At 43.2% G+C, this 21,417-nt stretch overlaps 1 protein-coding gene across 4 annotated transcripts; it reads left to right on the top strand.

Moving 5' to 3' along the window:
• Window positions 1–2,182: 2,182 nt before the first annotated feature.
• ZNF410 (zinc finger protein 410) lies at window positions 2,183–20,713 on the top strand. 4 transcript variants are annotated; one of them, XM_086462260.1, is made up of 10 exons: window positions 2,183–2,208; window positions 3,420–3,616; window positions 12,357–12,492; window positions 12,791–13,024; window positions 13,309–13,500; window positions 14,320–14,503; window positions 15,326–15,507; window positions 18,213–18,302; window positions 19,395–19,520; window positions 20,085–20,713. In XM_086462260.1, exons 2-10 carry the CDS (start codon window positions 3,584–3,586, stop codon window positions 20,267–20,269), a joined length of 1,362 nt encoding a protein of 453 aa, XP_086318386.1. In that variant the 5' UTR covers window positions 2,183–2,208; window positions 3,420–3,583; the 3' UTR covers window positions 20,270–20,713. The 4 variants fall into 4 exon arrangements, with proteins under 4 accessions (XP_086318386.1, XP_086318387.1, XP_009946418.1 ...); XM_086462261.1 differs by lacking the exon at window positions 2,183–2,208 and having other exon boundaries at window positions 3,245–3,616; window positions 14,368–14,503; XM_009948116.2 differs by lacking the exon at window positions 2,183–2,208 and having other exon boundaries at window positions 3,245–3,616; window positions 14,344–14,503.
• The last annotated feature ends 704 nt before the right edge of the window (window positions 20,714–21,417 follow it).

Raw genomic sequence — 21,417 nt, 5'->3', positions numbered from 1 at the left:
ACAACAGGCTAAAACTCCCCAGGCAGTCAAGATGCAAGCGCTGAGGCAGCCAAACTCATCTGGCCTGGAAGGATACAAATGAAGGGAACTTGGGTGCCTACACGTCTCCGTGTTTTAATACCTGCTCAACAATTCCACCTTGCTGGGCTGACGATGAGTCAAAGGACTTCTGAGATTACTGAGTATCTTAATGTAGCAGAATTGAGCTTTACGAGTCAGTGCCCTGGGATTACCCAAGCGGCATCAAGAAAAAGTGGTTTGTGAAGTAAGGAGTTGTGCATTGCTGGTTGCCTTTGTTGGGTTGTATTGGATCAGCAAACATGTGTACTGGGATAATAAACACAGGGAAATGGTCACTGACTCAGCTCCAGTTTATCAGGGTTGTGTTAAAAAACTCAATCTCGGGAGTATTACCTTCAGTTTTGAGGCTTGAGTGAATAAATGGGTCTGTCTAAGGCTTCAGGTCATGACCACTACGGCCAAGTGGTCTCACACGGTAAATGTGAGACCTTGTGAGGTTCCCTGATTCAATCCATCTGCACGGCCGGTGTGGCACTGAGGCAACCAAATCTCTGAGGCTGCCAGTTCTGGGTGTTGAATCACAGTTTTCCCTGACTTGGACATCAGAAATGTGCTGCAGCTTGACAGATCGTTGATTTCACAGTGCAGGCTTTTGTTAATACTAGTGCAGTGGCTGTAAGTTGATGGGATAATATCTTTGAAAAGAGGTGCACCTAACCTGCTTGCAGACTACAGAGTTACCGGGTAGCTGGTTAATGGTCATTTTGCTGAAGCCCTAGGCTGTCAGTATGACTCCAGCGCACAACGCTCCATGAAGCCACTCACCGAACATTTAAAGCCGGGGGAGGTAACTGTGAATCTTTAAGATGCAAATACAAATTTCCAAATGGCTGAAAGGCAGAGGAGCCATACCACACGCTCGGAGGGGCTGCAAAGAGGAAAGCATTCCAAAGCCATTCACAGGCAGGTGACAGTCATTTCCTGGGAAGTGACCACAGGTTCTTGCAGTCAACCGTGGATCAGAACAGGCCGTGCGCCCAGGGACCCGCAGGGAACCTGGTTTTTCCGGCCTCGACAGTTGGGTTCAACCTTGCATGTTGCCGGGATTCTCATTGCTCAGCAGCGCCAGCGCCGTCCCACAAGTGGCCATTCTGGTGTGGGAGTCACACGTGGCTCCAAAGCTGTGGGCTGGCCGTAACCAAGGTAAAGTTTCCTGGACCTGAAGGTCACCAGTTGGGCAGCCGATGTCACAACCAGAGGCTGCCAACCCTGCTGCGCCGGGCGCTCTGTCCTGCTGCCCTGCAGATACCGAGATAAGGCTCATCAGCAAAACCCAAAGTACAGGCTTTTTGAGCAACTCGGTCCCTTCTTGGGTTTTACGTATGTTGTCAAGACATGTAGTTTCTGGACCAGTAACTTGGTACATGCCATTAGTGAGCTGCTGTGAACTCGGGAGTTCTCCGTCACCAGCTGCAAGAACAGACACACCAGGTCAGAGCAAAGCAGAAACAGAAACCACATACCAGTAGGAAACCAACGTTTCCCCATGTGCTGTAACAGACTGAAATAACGTGTCTTCTACATTGATTTATGCTGAACGAAGGAGGAGCTGAGCGGCTAAACACTGAACTTGACCGGGAGGTTCCTGCATCAGCTTCACCTGCAAAGTGTTCTCCGTGTCACAGCTATTTGAAGAGGAATCGGGCTGGAGCTGAACACTGCTCCCCTGGTAACGATCCCGATGGAACCGGGGAAAGCCCGAGCACCGAGCTGCTACTGTTCTGTCTTTCGGGGCTGAGGGAAACGGCAAGAAACCTGCCCCCGGGACAGGCGGGGGTTCCCGCACGGGGCAACGCACATTCCCGCGGAAGCTCCTCGGGAAGGCCGGGCCCAGGCAGGCACCGGCGGAGGGGGGCCGCGGGAGCGGGTAGCGCCATGGCGGGATGGGTGGGAGGTCCCCAAGGGAGGCGGCGCTGCCGGGCACAGACGCCCGGTAAGGCCGGTGTAGGCGGCGACAGGCACACCCCGCAGCCGCCGCTGAGCGCCGGCGGCGGCCGGAAGTGGGGGTGGCGGGCGGAAGCGGCGCTCCTCACAGCGCTCACCATAGAGCCGGAGGAGTGGCACCGCTCCGCGAGCCTTTGGCATTTCCGGTCGAGCCTCCGTCACATCCGGGCGGCTGAGATGCCGGTAAGGCGGGCGGGGGTAGGCGGGGGCCTAGGCGCTCCTCCAGGACTCGCCGCCCTCTGCGGGGCACGGGAGCCGTGGGGGGCCGGGGAGCGGGGGTGGGCGGCCCGGCCCTCCCCACCGCCGGGGCCGCCCCTCACGGCGCTGGACCGGCCCCCGCGGGGGGGTAGGGGGGGCGCCGCACCTGCCCCGCGAGGGGGAGGGGCGCGGCCGTAGCCGGGCCTCGGCGCTCCGCCCTGCCCCGTGTCGCCAAGGTCTTCCTCTCCCCGCCACAGGGCTCCGGTGCCCGCCCGGCTGAGGCGCGGGCAGCCGGGCCTGGCAGCTCCGGCTCCCGTCGCCGTGGGTCGCTCGGGGCCCGCCCTCCCGGGCAGCGGGTGGACAAGCAGGAACATCCCCGAGTCCCGGCCTGCGTGCATCGGTCTGAGTCACTCGGCTTTCGCGGTGTTTATTGTCTTGTCCCTTCACGGCAGAAGGTGAAACTGCTGTGCAGAGTGTCTTGTGCCGCGCTGCTTGCTGTCAGGAGTGTAGAGGAAAGCTGCTCTTTGTAGCTGATCCAGTGTTCTCGTTATTTTTTAACATATTCGATAGATTTGTGGTTGTGATGGAAGTGAGGGGAAGAACTGTACATAGTTCACTTTCTTCTTCCATTGCTAGTGTCCGAGTGCTTTCCCGGTAGGCAAAAATAGATACAAACTTGTTCTCATTTTCCCTTATAACCCAAAGAAGAAACATTCTATGGGTGTTTGTGAAATAAGTTCTAACCAGCCTGTGTTCATCGAGATATTTCACATAATCAGAAATGTAACAACTGACAGGAAAGCCAAAGGTGTGCTGGTGACAGGTTGGTTGTATATGGTTGCCGTTCATCGACACTTTGGATCATTCCACTGTTTTGCAGACTGGGAATTCAGCCTCCTTGTCTCTTGCATGCTTTATGTGACTTTCAGTTTCCAGGACAAACAACTCTATTTTCCATTGAAAATGAGCTATTGCAAAGAAAACGTGGTAAATAGCCTTTGAAAATTAATTTTGCAGTGTTAGGATGTTATTTTGCTGACTCAGTGACAACAGAAACGCAAGAACCTGGGTGAATGAGTTTTCCCAGTACTTCAAAGTATGTTTTACAGTTACATGCAACATCTGCTCACTTCTTTTAGCTTTGCTCTCATTTTTTTGGTTCCTGTCTCTTTATGTTTCCTTTTTTGTTGTTTTAGGTTAAATTGAGCATTTGTGCAACACAGCTTCTTGCAGAAGGACCACCACACTGGTTTACACTTAGGAAAATATGAGAATAAGCAGGGAGTGTTCTCTCTGAACTAAAAAAAAAATAAATCTGTGCCTTGCTGAGGACAGCTGCAGGAATCGGACACTTGAATCAATGTTATCGGATGAGTTAGAATCCAAGCCTGAGGTGAGCAATTATGAACTGGGTTTGGTTCCCAGGAACATTTATGGGCAACACTTAGAAAAAGTTCAATGAGTTTACTCAGTTTGCTGCTTAAATATTAATTATCAGAGTGTTATCAGTGGCATCTTCTAATACTTCCATGTTTTGATTTGAACGGTAAAAGATTAAATAATATTGCAGATTTTTTCCCCCCTCCTTTCAAGTGTCAGCCAATACTCTTGCCTGTTCTCAGGTTACATTATTTTTTGCACTATTATAATGTTCTTTCTGTTACAAGAATAAAATAAATTCCTGTATTGACTATTTCTTTCCCTCAAATCAAAATGACTTTATTGGTTTTTGGGAGTCTGGGTTATTCTACTGGCATCAGCCAGTTCTGTTTTTTGAAGCACTCGTGTTTCCATTAAGCGGTTGGCAGAAGTGGTAGGCAGCAGCGCCCAGGGGATCCTGGTTGCTCGGTGTGAGGCTGCTGGACCGTTCCCAGGTTCAACCAGTAGCGCGGCTGAGCGGGAACGGCAGTGATGTACGTGTGCACGCACAAGAGCGTGCACAGCTGGCCGCAGACAGGTTAACAGGTGCGCAGGTCAAGTACCTTTAAGAGGTAAACACAAACAGCACAAACAACTGTTAAATTGGTTAGTGGAATGTATCTGCCCTCATCACTCAGCCCTCATGCATAGTCACGTTCACAGATGTCTCTGCCGGGCCTAAAGTCTTTCTGGTATCTGCGCATTGATCTAGAGCTTTTTAGCCAGTTTCTGGCTGGAATTTTGTGGTTTTTTTTCCAGAGTATGGTTGCCTCCTCCTCACACGTTAGCCAACTAGAAGTTCACTAGCAGTGCACTCACTTGTGAGTAGGGTAGAATATTTAGGAATATGTTTAGTAAGTATATAGAAGGGACTGCAGTGATCAGACACAGCACTGTACTGACCAGCAGCCAGCAAACATATAACTGGACTTTGATTCTCACCCTAAACTAATAAGTTTTAACTAATAAATTTTAACTAATAGTAAGTTTTGCACAGCCTGAAATCCCTGTTACGTAGGATTGTAAGTTTGGTCTTTCCTGTGAGACCCATTCAGATAACGCAAGACAGTTTTGTTTTCTTACCAGTTAGAAAAGATCTGGTTGCAGCTTTTCAAGATTTCACTTCAGCAGTGGCCCATTGATCGGAGTCTGAGGAGGTCTGCTCGTTGTTACTCTTGCCTATAGGTTGCTAGATACAGCGGTCTGCAGTTTGTTACATTATACGCAATCGTATCAGTGTGTTCAATTTATTACCTCTCCTGTTTCTTGCCTTTGTCTTTCAGCCTGAAGAGCCATTAGCCAGCTATCTGTCCACTTAAAAATGCAGAGGAGCTTTGTGTCCTTGCTTTTCTGGTTCCCAGCTTTACCTCTTCAGAAGGCTGAGGCCCTAGAGTAGAGGACTTAGTACTGCTGTGAAGTACCTTTTGGAGAAGTTCGCAAGTTTAAATGGAATTGTTTTTATTGAGCCTTCTGTTTCTATCCCTCTCAGTCCATATGCAACACAGCAGGTGTCTTAAACTAGTACTCTAAAGAGAATAGTGATTGCATGCTGGTAATTTGTCCCAGCCCAGGTCATGTGGTAGGGTATTTGTTCCTTAGGGGAGCAGCCAAAGCCCTTCCAATCACACTATTTAGGAAAAGTAACTGCAAATTTGTGGTAGCCCAGAGTAGTCTCAGCACGGCTGCAAGGATTTCTTTTCTCTTGCCTTGTGGTTGCTATCTCATTATTTCTACCCAATTTTCTCCCAGTTCTGAATGATGAGGTGGGGGAGTTGGTTACTTCAGTCTGTGTGTGGGTGGCTTCTCATATATTATTTCTGACAGCCAAGGACCAGGACAGTTGGAATGCTTGTTCCCTTGTTCCTCAAATAGGAGCTTAAGTGGGTCTTTTCTTGAGTAAGGTATTTGTTAATTGGGCATGTTTACATAATAGTCCTGTTTCCCCATAGCAGAGTGGCATTTCCTTCCCAGCAAGCCCAGAACAGAGTAGGCCATTCTCCAGTGGGAACAGGCCTGATACATGGCAGCTATGGTGGTTGCAGAGGGTGTCCTTTCCATAGGTGCTGCCTTCTAAACCAGGTTCCTTAATCTTGATCAAGGCTATTTTAGAGTACAAATTTGGATTCATTTGCATTGTGGGTTACCCAATCTATTCACACCCTCTTTCTGGTTCTGATTGTAAAAGCTGAATGTTAAGTTAGTACTATTTTTCACTCCTTTGATGTGAAGCTGGTAGATAACCTCTGTACACCTTTCACAAATAGCAGTTTGAGTGTCTCTGAAAGCCAGTCATGATTTTATATCCTCTGGTGAGCTATGGCACCGTAATTCTTACAGCCACAAGTGTTCTTTCAGATCCCCTACCATGTCACACAGGTATTAATTAAGAGCTAACTGTATTTGTGTAACATCTAGATAATCTTGTCTATTCAGATTCACTATGGATGGATTGCATAAGCTTCTTTGCTACTGGTTTTATCCCTAAAGAAGCCACAAACGTGCTGGTAAATGTTTAATACTTGAGTAGAGGTGAATCCTCCTTTCATAGGAAGTTACAAAGTTGCCTGGAGACAGTTTGTACGGACAGATGGATCTGCTTTTTCTTCTGGACTCCCTGCCCCCAAAGCTGTATTACCAGCATTCCTCAGGGAACTCATTAGATCTGCATTTTGCATACTTTAAGCCTTCAGGGTGCTTTGTTATAGCTGCAAATATTTCCAGCCACTTCCACTGCACTGGTCCATTGCAGGGTGCTTTCTGCTGCTTGGGGTAACTCTAGCACAATCAAGCGAACTGCAGCTCTGGTCTATGAATTGAACTGGCTGTTGAAAAGTGGGTGGAGGGAGGTATTTTAGCCTCTTCTTTCTCTTCTCATGAGCTCCTCACGAGGAGATGCTCTCGTGAATGAATTAATTCCCCAGAGTTTTTATGGGAGGAGAGCATCCTAGTTTCTAGCTAAGACCCTCCTGCCCTCCACACCCTTCAGCTCCAGCTGCTCCTTTCCCCTCCACTCCTCCCCCTCCCCTAAATGTTCTTTTGACCTCTTTATTTTGTAGTAGTTCACTGGTTAAATTTAGAACAGAAACAGTATGGATTAAAACCATGGTTCCTGCTGCTCTGGGAGTCTCCTCTAGCTCTCCAGGGATCCAGTTGGAGGATAGATCTGAAAGTTAGAACTGGAGAATCTTCCTCGTCCCTCCCAGCCACCCCCACCTCAAACAAAGCAGCTGCCTTGGCACTTCTTGGCTTTTGAGTTATCTGATGAAGGGGGTCTGTTATGGGTCACAAACTTCAGTCCAATCCATCCCAGATGGCCATATTTTCATTTGTTTCTGTAGTGCTTTTTTTTTTTTTTTTTTTAAGGTTCTCTAGGACGGGTTCGCAGTTCTTCAAACAGATTTTTTGGGGTTTTTTTGGGGGGTTTTTTTGTTTGCCTGCTGCGCCTCCCCCCCCCGCCTTGGGTCAAGGACATTATCCAAGCTTCTTTGTAACACAAGCATTCTGCGCTGCTTGCGGTGATAGACCCTGGGATCATCCTGTTCAGCCATCTGTTGTTGACCAGCAGAGATGACAATTATTTTTTTAGTGACAAGAGTCAAGAAATATTTTACATTTTTTAATACATACACTATCTATATTACTTAGGGGATTTTCAGAGGTACGTGGTGTTTCAGCAGGACTAAAATCATCTCTTGGTCCTTCACACAAGAGACTACTGGGCTGTTCCCAGGTGCACACTGAAGTGAGGCTGAGCCTGAACTGCAAATATGTGCCTGTGCACACATAGCCAGTACAGACATGTATGGCTGTAAACACTAACACATGGCAGGGCAGTACTTTTAGAGGCACCCACAAACACAAATGGCATTCACATGGAACAGGAAGGCCATAAATTGCCTAATCCTGTTCCTACTCCTCAGGTAACCAGGCCTGAAATTTGCTAGCATATCACACACGTACCCTCACTCAGCTGACAGGCGTACTCACAGTCACACATCTGTCCAGTCTCTGCCAAACCCTGAGTCCTTCTAGTATCCATCTCCAGGCCCTGGGCTTTTTAATGCAGCCACTGGCCAGGATCTTGGCGTTCCAGATTGTGGTTTCCTCCTATTCACAGGCTAGTCGAACATGAAGTTAACTGGGTGAACATACTCGGAAACTATTTAGGAGCAAATATCATTTGAGGAGAAGATGGGATAGACTACAGTGATGAGGCAGAGTGGTGTACGGACCTGCAGCCCACTAACGTGGTCAACCCATATTATCTCCCACCCCTTTCCTGTTCTCCATGGTTGTTCCTCTCCTATCCACCTTGATCCCTCCCTTTCCCTGCCTTTGATCCTTCCCCTGAACATCCATCCGTAAGTTTTCACATTCCCACAGCCTCTACTTAAGACATCTTTAATAAGTTTTACCTGGTTCCAGAATTTCCCCCATAAGAAATTTGCTCTTGTCTATGAGATGTGTTCTGGTAACCCATAATAATATTGCTCCTATTTCTTACAAAGTTTCTGCGTGAATTTCTTCAAGGTCACGCTCAAGTTGTTCCTGTAATGGCCCATCCATCAGTGTCCCAGGAGTTCTGGTCTTTGTTTCTCTTTCTTATCTGCAGTTTGTTAGAGTTTGTCTGTCTGCACATTTAATTTATCACGTCTCCTGTTCCTCGTTTGTTTTTTATGCTGAATAGCCGATTACCAGATACCCTTACAATTTCCTGTTTGTTTTCAGCTGCAAAACCAAATTAAAAGAAACTTAAGAAAGCATGACACAGTGTTTGTAACGAGTTTTTTCCCATATTCCAGTTGCTGTAGTTGTCCCAAAGGTATTTAATGGTTTTGAACAGGAAGGTAGGTTTATGAAAGTATTTAGCTGTCAAAATACAACTGTCAAATTAAAATTTTTATTTTCTCTGATTTATTTGATGTAGAGTTGGTGATTGGTTTGCTTTAGTTTATGGGAAGCGTTGGGGTTTTTTTGTTCCAAATTTTAATAATGAGCATGATTCATGTCCTTTTGTTTTTTTCTGCCCCCTTTTAATTCTCCGTACTAGCTTGTTATTTCTTTACAAAGAAAATTAAAAGGATCTCTTCTCTTCTGAGCATCTGTTTGTGGCTGCTGCATCTTGCTTGTCCCTAGTGGCTTAATGTTGCTGTGTGGAAGTGGAGGGTTTTGAAGCAAAGCCTTCCTATTGTAGGAGGAAAGTTTTATCTAAGGCTTTCTGTATAAAAATAGAAGAGTCCCTAAAACAAGTGTTTCATGGTGGAGTAGGCAGCAGTAGGGATCATGAACAGCTTTTAAATGAAAGACAATCCAGTAATTAGAACCATCTTGCTGCTCACATTTTTTGCTCCCAACTTCTTCCTTCTCATTGCCTTGCTCTGTTATTCCTAACTCTTCTCTTTTTACCCCTCATTCTCTGTTTCTTTTTTAATCTTAAATTAGAATGCATGGCCTTGGGGGAAGGACTGTCTCTTATTGCCTATGTAATTTTTTGACAACATAAAAATAGTTCCCTCTTCTGACTGGGGCCTCTGGATAATCTTATAATATACTGAAGAAGAAAAAATGCTAACCTTTCAAACTGCAGTCTGGCTTGTGGCCTAGTTCAAATGGCATATTGCCACCTGAATGACTTCAAGACTTAATTTTTCCTTCATAATTGTCAGCGAGGACACTAAAAGGAGGGTGAGCTGGCAGCCAAGGGTGATCCCAGCCCAGACATTGCCCTCACTGACCAGGGCACAGTCCTGCAGCACCTGAGCACGGTGGGCAGAGGTGGGTGCTGGTGACAGGGTCCATCCACAGCCCCAGACAAGGCAAAGTGATGAACCAGGTCTAGGGTCTACCCAGAGAGTCCAGTCAGTAGCAGGAGATGGGGCTGGAGGCCCTGATGTAGTAAAAGTCTGAGGTCCATCCAGGAGACAGGGCTTGAGACTGGCAAACCTACAACAGGACTCAGGAAAGGACTAGGGAGTACAGGCTGAGCTTAAATGGAGCCCCTGGGCAGAGGGTGGGGGCCCCAGGTGAGACCACTCAGGGCAATGAAGGCTTCAGGGCTCTGACAGCAGTAACTCTTGCAGGTAAAACTGTTTGAGGAAGCATCAGCATTTCTAGTGTTTTCATGAGAGGAAATAAGCATAGAGAAATCAGAGCCCAAACTATTAAATTTTCTTTTCAGTTTCTTTGGTTTAATGAACTATGTCCTGATGTGGGAGAGGCTCCAAAGGCTGGTATCTGCTATAGAAATAATTTGGAATTGGGTGTCAGTAGTTCTGAAAATTGAATACTACGACAATCACAACATACAAAATAAGAATCAAATTATTAGTGACTGTTGGGTTTTAATCACAAATATACCATAGGTATATCATGCATTTTTACTGTTTCTTTCGACACTGCTGAACCACCTCACTGCACAGACAACTTTGTCTGGGCTCTGTGTGAATGCGTGCTAAAATGTGTCTTGTACGGTTTCCTTCTAAATGCCAAAGATAAAGGAAGTCTGTTGCATACAGTTGTTTGCTAGACAGCAGCAGAATGTGGAATCTTTATGTCAAGGAGTTTCCTAGAGATAAGGAATAGTGACTTGAAGGTTAAAGTTTTTGGTCTACTGTTATTTTCCGTATTTCTTTCATCTGTGCTTTTTCAAAATATTTTGAGAATGTGAGTATAGGAGTAAGTCTGTTTAACAGAACTTATAGCCAAATAAATAGATCTTGTATATGGTTTTTGAAGGGCATTTTCTCTGAAATGTGGAGTATGTGTCTGGGTCTCTTACAACTGACCTCTTTCAGTCTTTCTGGTCTCCAGAAGTTTAATTCAGTACAGGGGAGGGATTTGAGACCATATTTCTTAATAAAGCTTGTGGAGTTCACAGAAGAATTAGATCAGTCCATTGCAAAAGTTGGGCAGCGTTATCTCCTAAATCCCAGCAGCAATTCCTTTGTTGAATCAGAATATTTTAGTATGAACTGCTGTGGCACTGGTAACGGAAAAAAGAGAGTCTTATTTCTGTGTCTGTACCTTGGAGGTAAAGAAGAGTCGAGTTATATCTGGTAGTCTGACAAAAGCTTGAGGTGTTGTCAAGGGGACAGAATGAGTAACCAATGCGCATGCTTTGCTGCTCTGAACTTGGTTAAATATGGGAAGACTTTGAGGGGTGAGGAAAAGCATTTCTCTGACTTCCAGTTCCTTTTCAAATGTCAGGTTCCTTTTTTATAACTCAAGATTTTTAGGGGCTAGCCAGAAGTAATTTTTGCGTTGCCAGAGCTGACTGATGTTAAGGGTAGCTAAATCTGCTGTAGTGAACGACACAGGCATCTCTCACCTCCTGGGCCTGTCAAGATGAGGGCTGCTACCTACTTCTGGTCTTAGATCCAGCCACTAGTGAGGTTTGGCACCATTTTCAAATAGGTGCATACACACGCGCGCTGTGCAGATGTGACTGGCACCAAACGGATTAACACAGGCAGGGCACTCGTAGCTTTACCCACATAAACACAGGCAGCACAAAATGCCTGAGTCTGTTTCCAAGGGTTGGTGCCTAGAGAAAGCCTTCATGGTTTCTCCAGGATATGTTCCCACACTTCTCGTTCTGCTTGCCAACTAGTCTGGCTTGGAGCTCACTAGCATAAGACACAGACACTCTAGAGAGCGGGATCACACAGGAAATAGTTAGGAATGGAGTTTAATAAGAAAATGGGATGGGCCGCAATGGTTAGGCTACACCAGACAACTGAATGGATGAACTTCCTGCTTATATGTAATGGGCCTCTTTTATCCTCCCCTCTCCATTTTCCTGTGTTTGCTCTGCCCTGATCCACCTTGATCCCTTCTTTTTTTCCTGCCTTTGTCTTTCCCCTTAAACAAGGCATAGTAAGTCCTGTACAATCCCCCAAATCTCTTATTCAGTCCCAAAGTCCTCCCCAGGGAACACATCCCAGTAGAAGTCCTATATCTCCTTATGCAATAGTCCCCCTTATTTTACATAGTATTCTGGAGAGGGTTTCTTCTGTTGAATCCCCTTAGTGGGTGGGTTTCACACGATGGAAATGGCTTTAATTGTTCATCTTCGATGGTCTTAGGAGTAGCTGGTTTGGATGGATAAGACTGGCTGTGTTCTACCCCTTGTCATCCCAACCTTGTTCTTCTGATCATTATCTGCCTATTTTGAATAGCCATTAGCTACACATCTTTGCAACCAGTCTTTTGCTTGCTTTTTTAGTTAAAAAAGGCCAGCTGTCCTCCAGTGAAGTAGTTAAAGACAATCATTTAAAAAAATACCTGAACCAAAGACTGAGCATGGAAGACATTTAATTGGAAGGTTAGAACATAGTAAAGTATCAAGTGGTAAAAGATTAATTAAAAAGAAAGATATGCCTTAAAACATGGCATATACTGGTAAAATTTATCTTGCTAAAGATTAATTAAAAAGGAATATAGCCTAGATAGCCTTCAGAGTAGTCTGCAATGATCCAGAGCTGTTTATTGTATGTTAAAGAAATGAGAATTTTATAGGTACTTCAGAGATGACAAATACAAACAATTCCTTCTTTGTCATTAATGTAAATTGAAAACCTTCCATTTACTTTGATTGTATTCATGGGATTATATTCAGTGTCTCCTACAAGACAGTAGGGGATAATGGACTGGGTTTAGTACCTTTTTAGATGATTTGTGCTGCTCTTGACCAAATCTTCAATATCTTCTTTCAGCTGCTGGTTCAGTTTGTTCAGAATACTTCTATTCCACTGGGGCAAGGGCTAGTGGAATCGGAACCAAAAGATATCACCTGTCTTTCTCTCCTTCCTGTTACTGAGACCTCAGAATGCAACAGGCTCATGTTGCCAGGTAAGGTAAAATCTCTGCGGCAGATCTTTGCGAGCGTGCCCTTCATACAGCTGTTTCTGCTGCACCACTGTGGCCCACTGCCTCTTGCTGATAAGGCATTCCAGGAATGGAGGAACAGGTTCAGAAGGGTGACTGAAACTTTTCTCATCTTACAGTGAAGTCTGACTAGTTAGAAAATTCCTTCCTCCTTCAGTCTCTCTCAAGTTCTACTTTTTTTCTAGAAAAATAACTTCATAGGTATCTTTTACTCATAGTGTATTTATACGTTTATTTACTCTGTTTTCACTTTCTTCATTAGATGATGAAAGAGATCTCACTTCTCCAAGTCACACTAATGCTTCCAAAGATGTTTCTTCATCTGCTGTCTTGAGAAGTCTCCAGGTAAATGTGGGCCCTGATGGAGAGGAAACAAGGGCACAGAATGTACAGAAACCATCTGAACTTCTGTCAACTCCAGAGACTTCCAGTTTATTGCAAGACCTCCAGCCCAGTGACAGCACTTCATTTATTCTTCTCAACCTAACAAGAGCAGGTAATTCTCCTTCTGTTTGTTAGCTGGCTGGATATGTCTCAGACAGCAGAATGCAGGAGATACAAGTACAACTCTGCTGCTTATGAAGGGGAAAGAAAAAATTGCTGGGGGTTATTGGATATTTCAGGAGCATTTAATCATCAACAGCTTTCTACAATGTAGAGGTCAGTGAAGACCTTTTCAGTGCAGCTATTACATGACATGAACACTAGCCTTTGGGAAGCAAAAGAAGTTTCTGTCTGTTACATTATCCTTCTGTTTCATGAAGTTGTTGTCTTTTCTAGGGCTGGGGTCTCCAGCAGAGCACTTGGTGTTTGTTCAAGATGAAGCAGAAGATTCTGGGAATGACTTCCTCTCTCATGATAGCACAGACAGCAGTACCCCATGGTTCCTGCGAGTGCAAGAATTGGCCCATGACAGTTTAATTGCTGCCACTCGGGCACAGCTCGCTAAGAACGCCAAAGCAAGCAATAATGGTAGGAAATACCCTGATTCTGTCTCAAAAGTTGAATATTCCATACAAGGCCCTTAGTTTCAGCTTGTTTCTTCCTCTCTTTCATTCTCACTTGCTTTTAATCTGCTCTAACATCTTCAAATCATCAGTGACAGAATTATACAGAACAATTTTTTCTGCAGTATAAATAGGGTCCGCAGTTTTTCTCAGGGAATGAACTTCAGTGGAGCCAGTATTTCTGTTGTAGTCCACCTGTTCTCTGGTACATGTAGAGAGTATCTTCTTTCTGACTGCAGCTGCTTGTATTTCAACTTTCATTTTCACTTTCAAGTGTCTATTTTTAATGCATACTGTAATTCATACTTTCTTCTTAGCTCCACTGGGTTTGGAGATCAGCTTTCTGGAGAATACGTAGTTGGATTTAGTCACATGCTTTGTGACTTAATTATTTTAATAAATAATTGTGAACAAATGCAATCTCTTTTTTTAGCTAAGGTGTTTTTTAAAAGTTATCCTGGCTGATACTTAAAAATTGGTTGGTTGATATTGATATGAGAGGCCATTTTTACAATTTTTGATCCATTGGCTTTCTGTTCTTCTTGTGATAAGCCTCATCTGGTAGCAGCTGATCTGATAGAGATAGCTTGTTGGAAATAGTTTATGGGCCTGGTAAGGTTTGCAAATCTGTGTCTTATCCCTGTTACAGGCTAGGCAGCAGCATGTAGGACATGGTAAACAATTAGTAGCCAGGCACATACCTGCTTTACAGTCCTATATGATATATGATGCTGGTTTTATCTATTAAATTTTGACACATTATAGTAACCTGTATCTCTTTTAGATCTTGGTGGGCTTTTTATTCCAGGTGAAAATGTTCATCTTTGCTCAGGAGATGGGCAGCCGAAAGACTCTAGCCCCATTCCTCATTTATCTCGCGTGGAAAGGAAGCTGAAGTGCACAGTTGAGGGCTGCGATCGGACATTTGTGTGGCCAGCTCACTTCAAGTATCATCTGAAAACACACCGGTGAGCAGAATAAAGCTCTGTGTTGTCACGACTTTGAAAAACTGTGCTCTGTTTTAGGGATAGTGTTAGTTTTTGACATCCAGAAGCTGTGAAAACCTGATATTACTCTTAGAAATACTAGGCCTGTTGCTTGCTTTAGGTCACTTATGTTGAAACATTTTGACCAGATTTAGATTATTTTTGCAGGTCCTTGTTACTGTTTGGTTCAAAATATTTGTATTTTAATAAGTGCTCAATAAAGAGCATCACTATCACTTCTGTGGTATTGCGAACACTAGAACTTGTAGGATGCTGTCATGTTGTTATATATCCTTGAAAAAAGTTGCTTACTCTAACAAATGACCCTGATCTTTTTCAGCTAAGAAATTGGCAGTGTCTAAGGTAAATTGTAGATGGGAAGCTTAGAAACTGGGAAGGACTCCAGTAGACATGAGCCCATCATCTTGCCCTGAGACAGGGCCAGAAGTAATTGCATGTTATATTTACACATACAGTCATTTTTGATCCTCCAGTGACTGAAATTCCACAGCCCTCCTATATAATCTGTTGCCCTGCTTTACGGAATCATTCTGGGTAGGGAATAGGCAAGGTAAGATGATGCAAAGATATTATCCGAACAAATTCTTCCAGTGGACCACCCCGACTCTAGTTCCTTAGGGCCAATTTAGGTCACTCACTTTGGTTGAGTCTCTCCATTTTCTGATAAAATTAATTTTGGTTTAAATGTTTCTGCTTTTTGTTTAGTCATAAAAAGAAGTCAAGTGTTCGTGAAAAATATATTGCAGTACCTGGTAATGAAGCAGCTGTTCTGTTGCCTTCCAGTAATGACCGCTCCTTCACCTGCCCAGCAGAAGGCTGTGGAAAAAGTTTCTACGTCTTGCAGAGGCTGAAGGTGCACATGAGAACTCACAATGGTGAAAAACCCTTTGTGTGCACAGAGCTGGGCTGTGGGAAACAGTTCACGACAGCTGGAAACCTGAAGAACCACCTACGAATTCACACTGGTGTGTTTTAGACCTCACCTATTTGCGGTCTGCAGGGACTTTAGTGAGGAGTAAACCACTTTGTTCTCTGTCCTCAAACTTTTGAGAATATTATGTTGTTTATCTCTGCCCTTCATTAATGTCCCTTTTCTGTCTATTCACATTGATCTATAGGTCGAATTAATCAACTGTTTACCCCCTTTACTATCCTGTATGATTTCACATGGGTGTCACCCTTCAAATACTATATGATGATGCTGTGCTCTGCTCAGACTCGTGCTCTGAAGATTCCCTTCCCCTCTCAAGTTGTTTGATGGAGGGAGAGGTGTGTGTTGTTTTGGGGAGAAACAAGGCTGTTCCCAAGGGAATAGTTAGTGAACACGACTGCTTGTCCTGTAATTGGTTTTTATAAAGAAGCCTGAAAGGCACAATAGCTTAGATATTTCTCCATTGTGGAGTCCTGCTGGATGCAGTCGTAGCGGTACTGACACCTGCTGAATCTGACTAGCTTATGTTACCTACGCTGCTTGTACAGTGACTACATTTGAGAAATTTAGGGAAATGAGGAATACAGTGGAATGAGTAGCAAAAACAAGGTAGCAAAGCCTAATAGAAAAAGGCAATAACTGCTCTGTTTGTGCTAATGCTAATTTGGGATGTTACCATATGCTGAAGCCTATGTACTCTTAACTCATGCTCAGCTTTTTGTAGTAAATAAAACAAGAACCTTTAGTTCATAGTGCTGTATTTATACATGGTTCGTTTATGCTGTCTGCTTTGGAGCGTTTGATCCTGCCTTGTCAGTATTTTTGGAAGTTGGTGTACCAGTCTTGATAACTGCATAAAGTGCTTTAGATGTTTTTATCCTAGAAAGTTGTTTGAGAGAGGCACACAAGCTACCGCTGAAATGATCAGCAATGTAATAGTTAGCAAAGTTCATAATGAATATTCTGGTGGGTTTGTTTGTTTTTTAAGCCTCAGGGTTATCACACCACTTAACAAATGGCCCAGTTCAAGTCTTTCAGAATATTGTTAGGCATTCCCTGATGGCCTAGGAAGGTAGCATTGCCTTACAGTTGGTTAACGGTTCAAAATAACCTTGACAACTATGAGAGCAGGAGGCTTCTCTAGTAAAATGAAATCGCAGATTATGTGGGCTGCCAGCAGCTGTTTATGCCTTCTGCCTTGCTTAAGCACTGCCGTATGGTATGTAGTTTGTAGATACGCAGGGAAAAAGGTTGCTATTTTAAAGAGTTTGCAGTCTAGCTAGAACACATGGTTTGGGGGCAGATGTTGGGATGTAGTTAAAGATTATGTATACCAATAATAGAATTTTGAATGTGTAGTAATAGCAGCCATAGTTTTTGCAATTTTCTTTCACACTTAAAGCTCCCAGCCAAGGTGCAGATAGAGTTGATAGGCTCAGCTGACACATGCATAATCCTCCATGATAAGAGTGAGTGTTCTGCAACCAACAGAGTAGTAGCTTCTGGGGGGAGTAAATAATAACGTTCTTAACTGCAAATTGCTAATATGCAATTAAGAGTTTGGTCAGACCAAAGGTGTTATAAAACTGCAGGTGTAAATAGATCTAGGGATTCTTACAGATGGAATTGTGTGCTGTTGTTTTTGCCAATGGTAGCTTTTCTTCCTTATTTCCAAGTTTTAAATATATATAACAAGCCAGAAGGTACAATCAGTGTTTGAGAATCTTCTACGTTTCGTAACATCAATCAGAACATGCTATGTTGATCCTTTTTGCTCAGATCTGTTGAATGCTCTAGTAAGTAAGAAGCTGAGAAATTAACTGTAGGGAGAGGATTTCTAAAGGCAAAATCACAGTACAAACAACTTTAAAAACAAGTTTACTCTGAAAGAACTATGTATATGTTAGACAATAATACAGCTAAAATAGCTTGCTTAATCTTCTGTGGACTTGTTGTTACTCTGATACAGTAGTCTAGTTAAAGACTTGCAATCATAGTGTTAAACATGGTATATTGAGTATTTTAGTGGGAGGTTGCAGAGGCAAAAGTTGCCCCTAGTTTTATTTTAAGGCTTTATTAAGAGGGTGTTTAAACAGGTTAATTATATTGCATTGCATTAGTGTAGTCACCTCCCAGTTTATCATCATTTAGACAAATACAAAAATAACTGTCGAGATATATAAAAATAACAAATTTCAGCCTATGAGAACAAATCGTGCCTTGAATTACTGTTCCTCCACACATAAATATAAATGACTGACACATCTCTCATGGGATTTTGGCAAGTTCAGCCTGATCTGAAATAAAGTATAGAATCTGATACGAAGGGAAATACAGTTAATGGGATTTTTGGCACTGAGAGGCAGAAAGGGAACAGGATTGTGGGAGCGCATGAAGCAGAGAGCTGGTTATTAAGAACTGCATACAGAAGATATATCATAGTCCAGGTACTTTTATATTACTCTTTTGGTATTGGAAGATCTATTTAGAAACAGTGGACCCTTTCAGTGAATGATCATCTAAGAATATTTCAGTAAGAATGTCAGTGTTTCCTCTTGAAAGCTGATTAAGAGAATGTTTTAAAAGCCTTAGGAGGCGTATGTGTAATTTCCGTTGAACTGTGTTGCATGTAAGGCCAAAAGGGAGAATGAGGCAGAGATCTCCAGGCTGTTCTCAGGGACTTGGACAATCAGATCAAGTTGTAATCCCCAAATCTAAAAACTTACTTTTCCCTCGTAGGGGAAAAACCCTTTCTGTGTGAGGCACAGGGATGTGGTCGCTCTTTTGCTGAATACTCCAGCCTTCGGAAACATTTGGTTGTCCACTCAGGTAAGAGTCTTCATCTGACATTCTGTGACCTATCTGAGAAAAGATCTTTATTGCAAGACTTTGATTTCATTTCCTTAAGAAAAATCCCCTGTTTTTTTACGGGACTTCTGGTCATAGTGTTTCATGGCTTCCTTTATGTGGTGCCTGTAGCCTGTACACCTTAATCTTTTCTGTTGTTTCTGTTTCTAAATTCGAATTACATTTTAAGAATTGTTTCTAAAACATCTTGAGTTGGATATCTGTTTCATAGCTGCCATTTTCTTATTTAAAAGAGAGAATCTAGCACCTCTGTATATTAATTAAAGCCATTCAAATCTGAAATCTCCTACGAGTGTGTTTCTGCCATAGGTAGGGTTCTGCCTTTATTTTTTAATACTATATACTTGTAAATGGACAACACATTAGATGGAAATGTATTTCACAAGTGTTTCAAAGCTTCTGCCTTCTGTTTTGAGTGACCTATCTTAAACATCATCAGCACATGATGAATATGGCATGTTTGGGGAAGGGGAGATTTTGTTGGGGTACTAACTTTTGGGACTACCCAAGTTCTCCACACTTTCTTTCCTGTCTCCTTGGCTTCCATGCTATTTAGCTCACATGTATGGACATGATTGACTGGTCTGTAAAATGGAAATCCTTTCACAATGACAAGTCATCACCAGTCTCTGCTCAGTAATGTAAACTCGATGCTGCAATTTGTTGTGTGATGGCAGGAGGTAGCTTTCTTGTCTCTGCTTCCTTGCTTTTGGTCATTTTATTCTAGGTGTGGGCCATCAGATACTCTCATGTCGCTGAGTAAGAGATGCCAAATAACTTGTTTCCTGTCATAAATCAGACTTGAAGACTTTATGTTACTCTTCAGACTTAAGTTTTCCAACAGCTGGCAATACTGATATCTAAAACTCTTCTGTTCTAAAAGCTTATTGCTCTCCAGGAAATGGGAATATTTCTCATTTGTTTTTTTCACTGATAATTAGCACCAGTGGTGTCAACAGCCAGTTCAAAATAGTATTATTGGCTTCTTGGTTGATGAGGTCTTTATTCCCAATTTGGTAATTCTTGGGATATTTTCCCCCCTTCTACTCCAAGGAGTGAAGCCCCATCAGTGCCAAATTTGTGGGAAGACATTTTCCCAGAGTGGTAGCAGAAATGTGCATATGAGGAAACATCACTCCCGAATTGGAACAGCTGGCAGCAGAGAGCGAGAACAGCCAGGTAAGGAAGGGAGGGCACTCGCTGTGGGGGAGAAGTACAGGAGAGAATTAGTGTATGGCCAAAGAGAAGGGAAGATGTTTGTCCTGAAAATGCGAGACCACAAGCCAGTAAAGGCTCTTCCTCTTGGAGGTAAGGATGGATTGCTCACCCTCCCCTTCTCTAGGGTAGAAGACAAAGGTGTATTTCTGTAATGTGGTCACGGGGCAGGTAGGTTTATTGTTTTCAAAATCAACATGAGTCTAGTATCTCCTTTTTTACATGGAATTTGTACCCTTTGTTATGTATTCCTGTTGTAAGTAGCCTGGTTTTTTATGCTATGTGAATTATTTAAAGAGAAAGCCAAGCCTGCACGAGATCCTGCCATACTGAGGCTCAAAACAATAAATATAGGAGTTACCATCCATTGGAGTGCCAGATGCCCAAAGAGTAGGAACAGACAAAGTAGGTGTCTAGGGAAGAACTCTATGTGACTTGAAGGGGGGGGGCGGTGCGTGCAGGGATTGTATCTTATGTTTCTGTATCATTACATCATGGGAATTTTGTTTTGCACTTTTTTCACAATAGAGTCACTGATGGGCAGCAGTTTGCTGGAAGAGTCTACAGTGCATAGTAAGAATCTCATCTCCATGAACTCTCAGCCGAGCCTTGGTGTTGAGTCTCTGCACCTGCCAGACACCGAGTCTATTATTGGAGTAGAGGAGGGTGAGACCAGCTGCTCTTTTTTCCGCCCTCTTATATGTGGTGACTGAAGTGGGATTGGTCATTCCTCCTAGAGGCTCACCATTTTGCAGTGGAATGAGTGAACATTGCTTTAACTGTGCACAGAGTAGGTGGGTAGATGGAGAATGAATCATAAAACTGGAGTTGGAGAAGACCTACCGGACCAAGTTTCTCTCTTGCAGAGCTTAAAAGGTGAAGTCTGCTGCTTAGGTGTCATTAGCCCATGTCGTGGAACACCATTTCAAAACTGTTTATGCAGTCCCTTCTCCCAAAGCCTAAAGTGTTTGTTTTGCTGGAGCACCTAGGAGCCCCAGTTAAGGACCAGGACCTCGTTGTGCTAGGCACTGTACAAACATTCAGTATCTTGAGCAACAGGCCTTCCTTCCATCCTTTACCTTCAGAGACTATATTCTAATACATCTCACTGTCAGAAGCTGACTTACTATCTGAAATAAATGTACTACTTGATATCATTTAATTATATTTGCTGTGTTCTTTTCCTGCTTTCCCCAGTCACTTTTTCCTTCAAAATATGTTTGGTATATCAAGCTATTTTTAATTTTTGTTAATTTAAATACTTTCTTCAAAATTGTCATTATGAACAATGCAGATGCTATGTGTCTATAATAGCTCCTACACAAAGAGAATGCTTTGAGTTTATATTGCTCCCTAGCTGAATGTGAAGGTAATGCTGCTGTCAGTAAAGGTATTGTAATTCGGAGGTTCTTGCAGAAGCTCCACTAGGTACCTGTGAGTCAAGATCTGATGTGGGTTGACTATCATGTCACCAGTTGATTAGGGGTGCTCCAGTGAGATGTCTCCTTTACTACAGTATTTTTATAGTTAGCTGAACAGGCTGTAATTCTTTTAACTAAAAATAACAAAATATTTTCATAAAATGCAAAAATGGGAATTTCATAAAAGAGCAAAAGTTGAAATTCTTTATTTCCATACCATTTTTGAGATACATTAAGAGATTACAAATCTCTTTTAGGATTACAGAACTGTAATCCTACTTTCAGAACAACACTTTGTTTAGCAAGAAAGGTGCTAGTGAGTTTCAGTTACTTAGCTTGATGCTTTTACTTTCATCACCATTTCAGCAATTTCTGTTTAGGGACCAATATTAAGGCTTGGATTTATCTGTTACTGTACTCATGCATGACACTTTAGTATT

This window comes from Leptosomus discolor, chromosome 3, assembly GCF_034619465.1.
Source record: "Leptosomus discolor isolate bLepDis1 chromosome 3, bLepDis1.hap2, whole genome shotgun sequence".
Lineage (NCBI taxonomy): Eukaryota > Metazoa > Chordata > Aves > Leptosomiformes > Leptosomidae > Leptosomus > Leptosomus discolor.
This window is presented reverse-complemented; position numbering and strand designations above follow the sequence as displayed.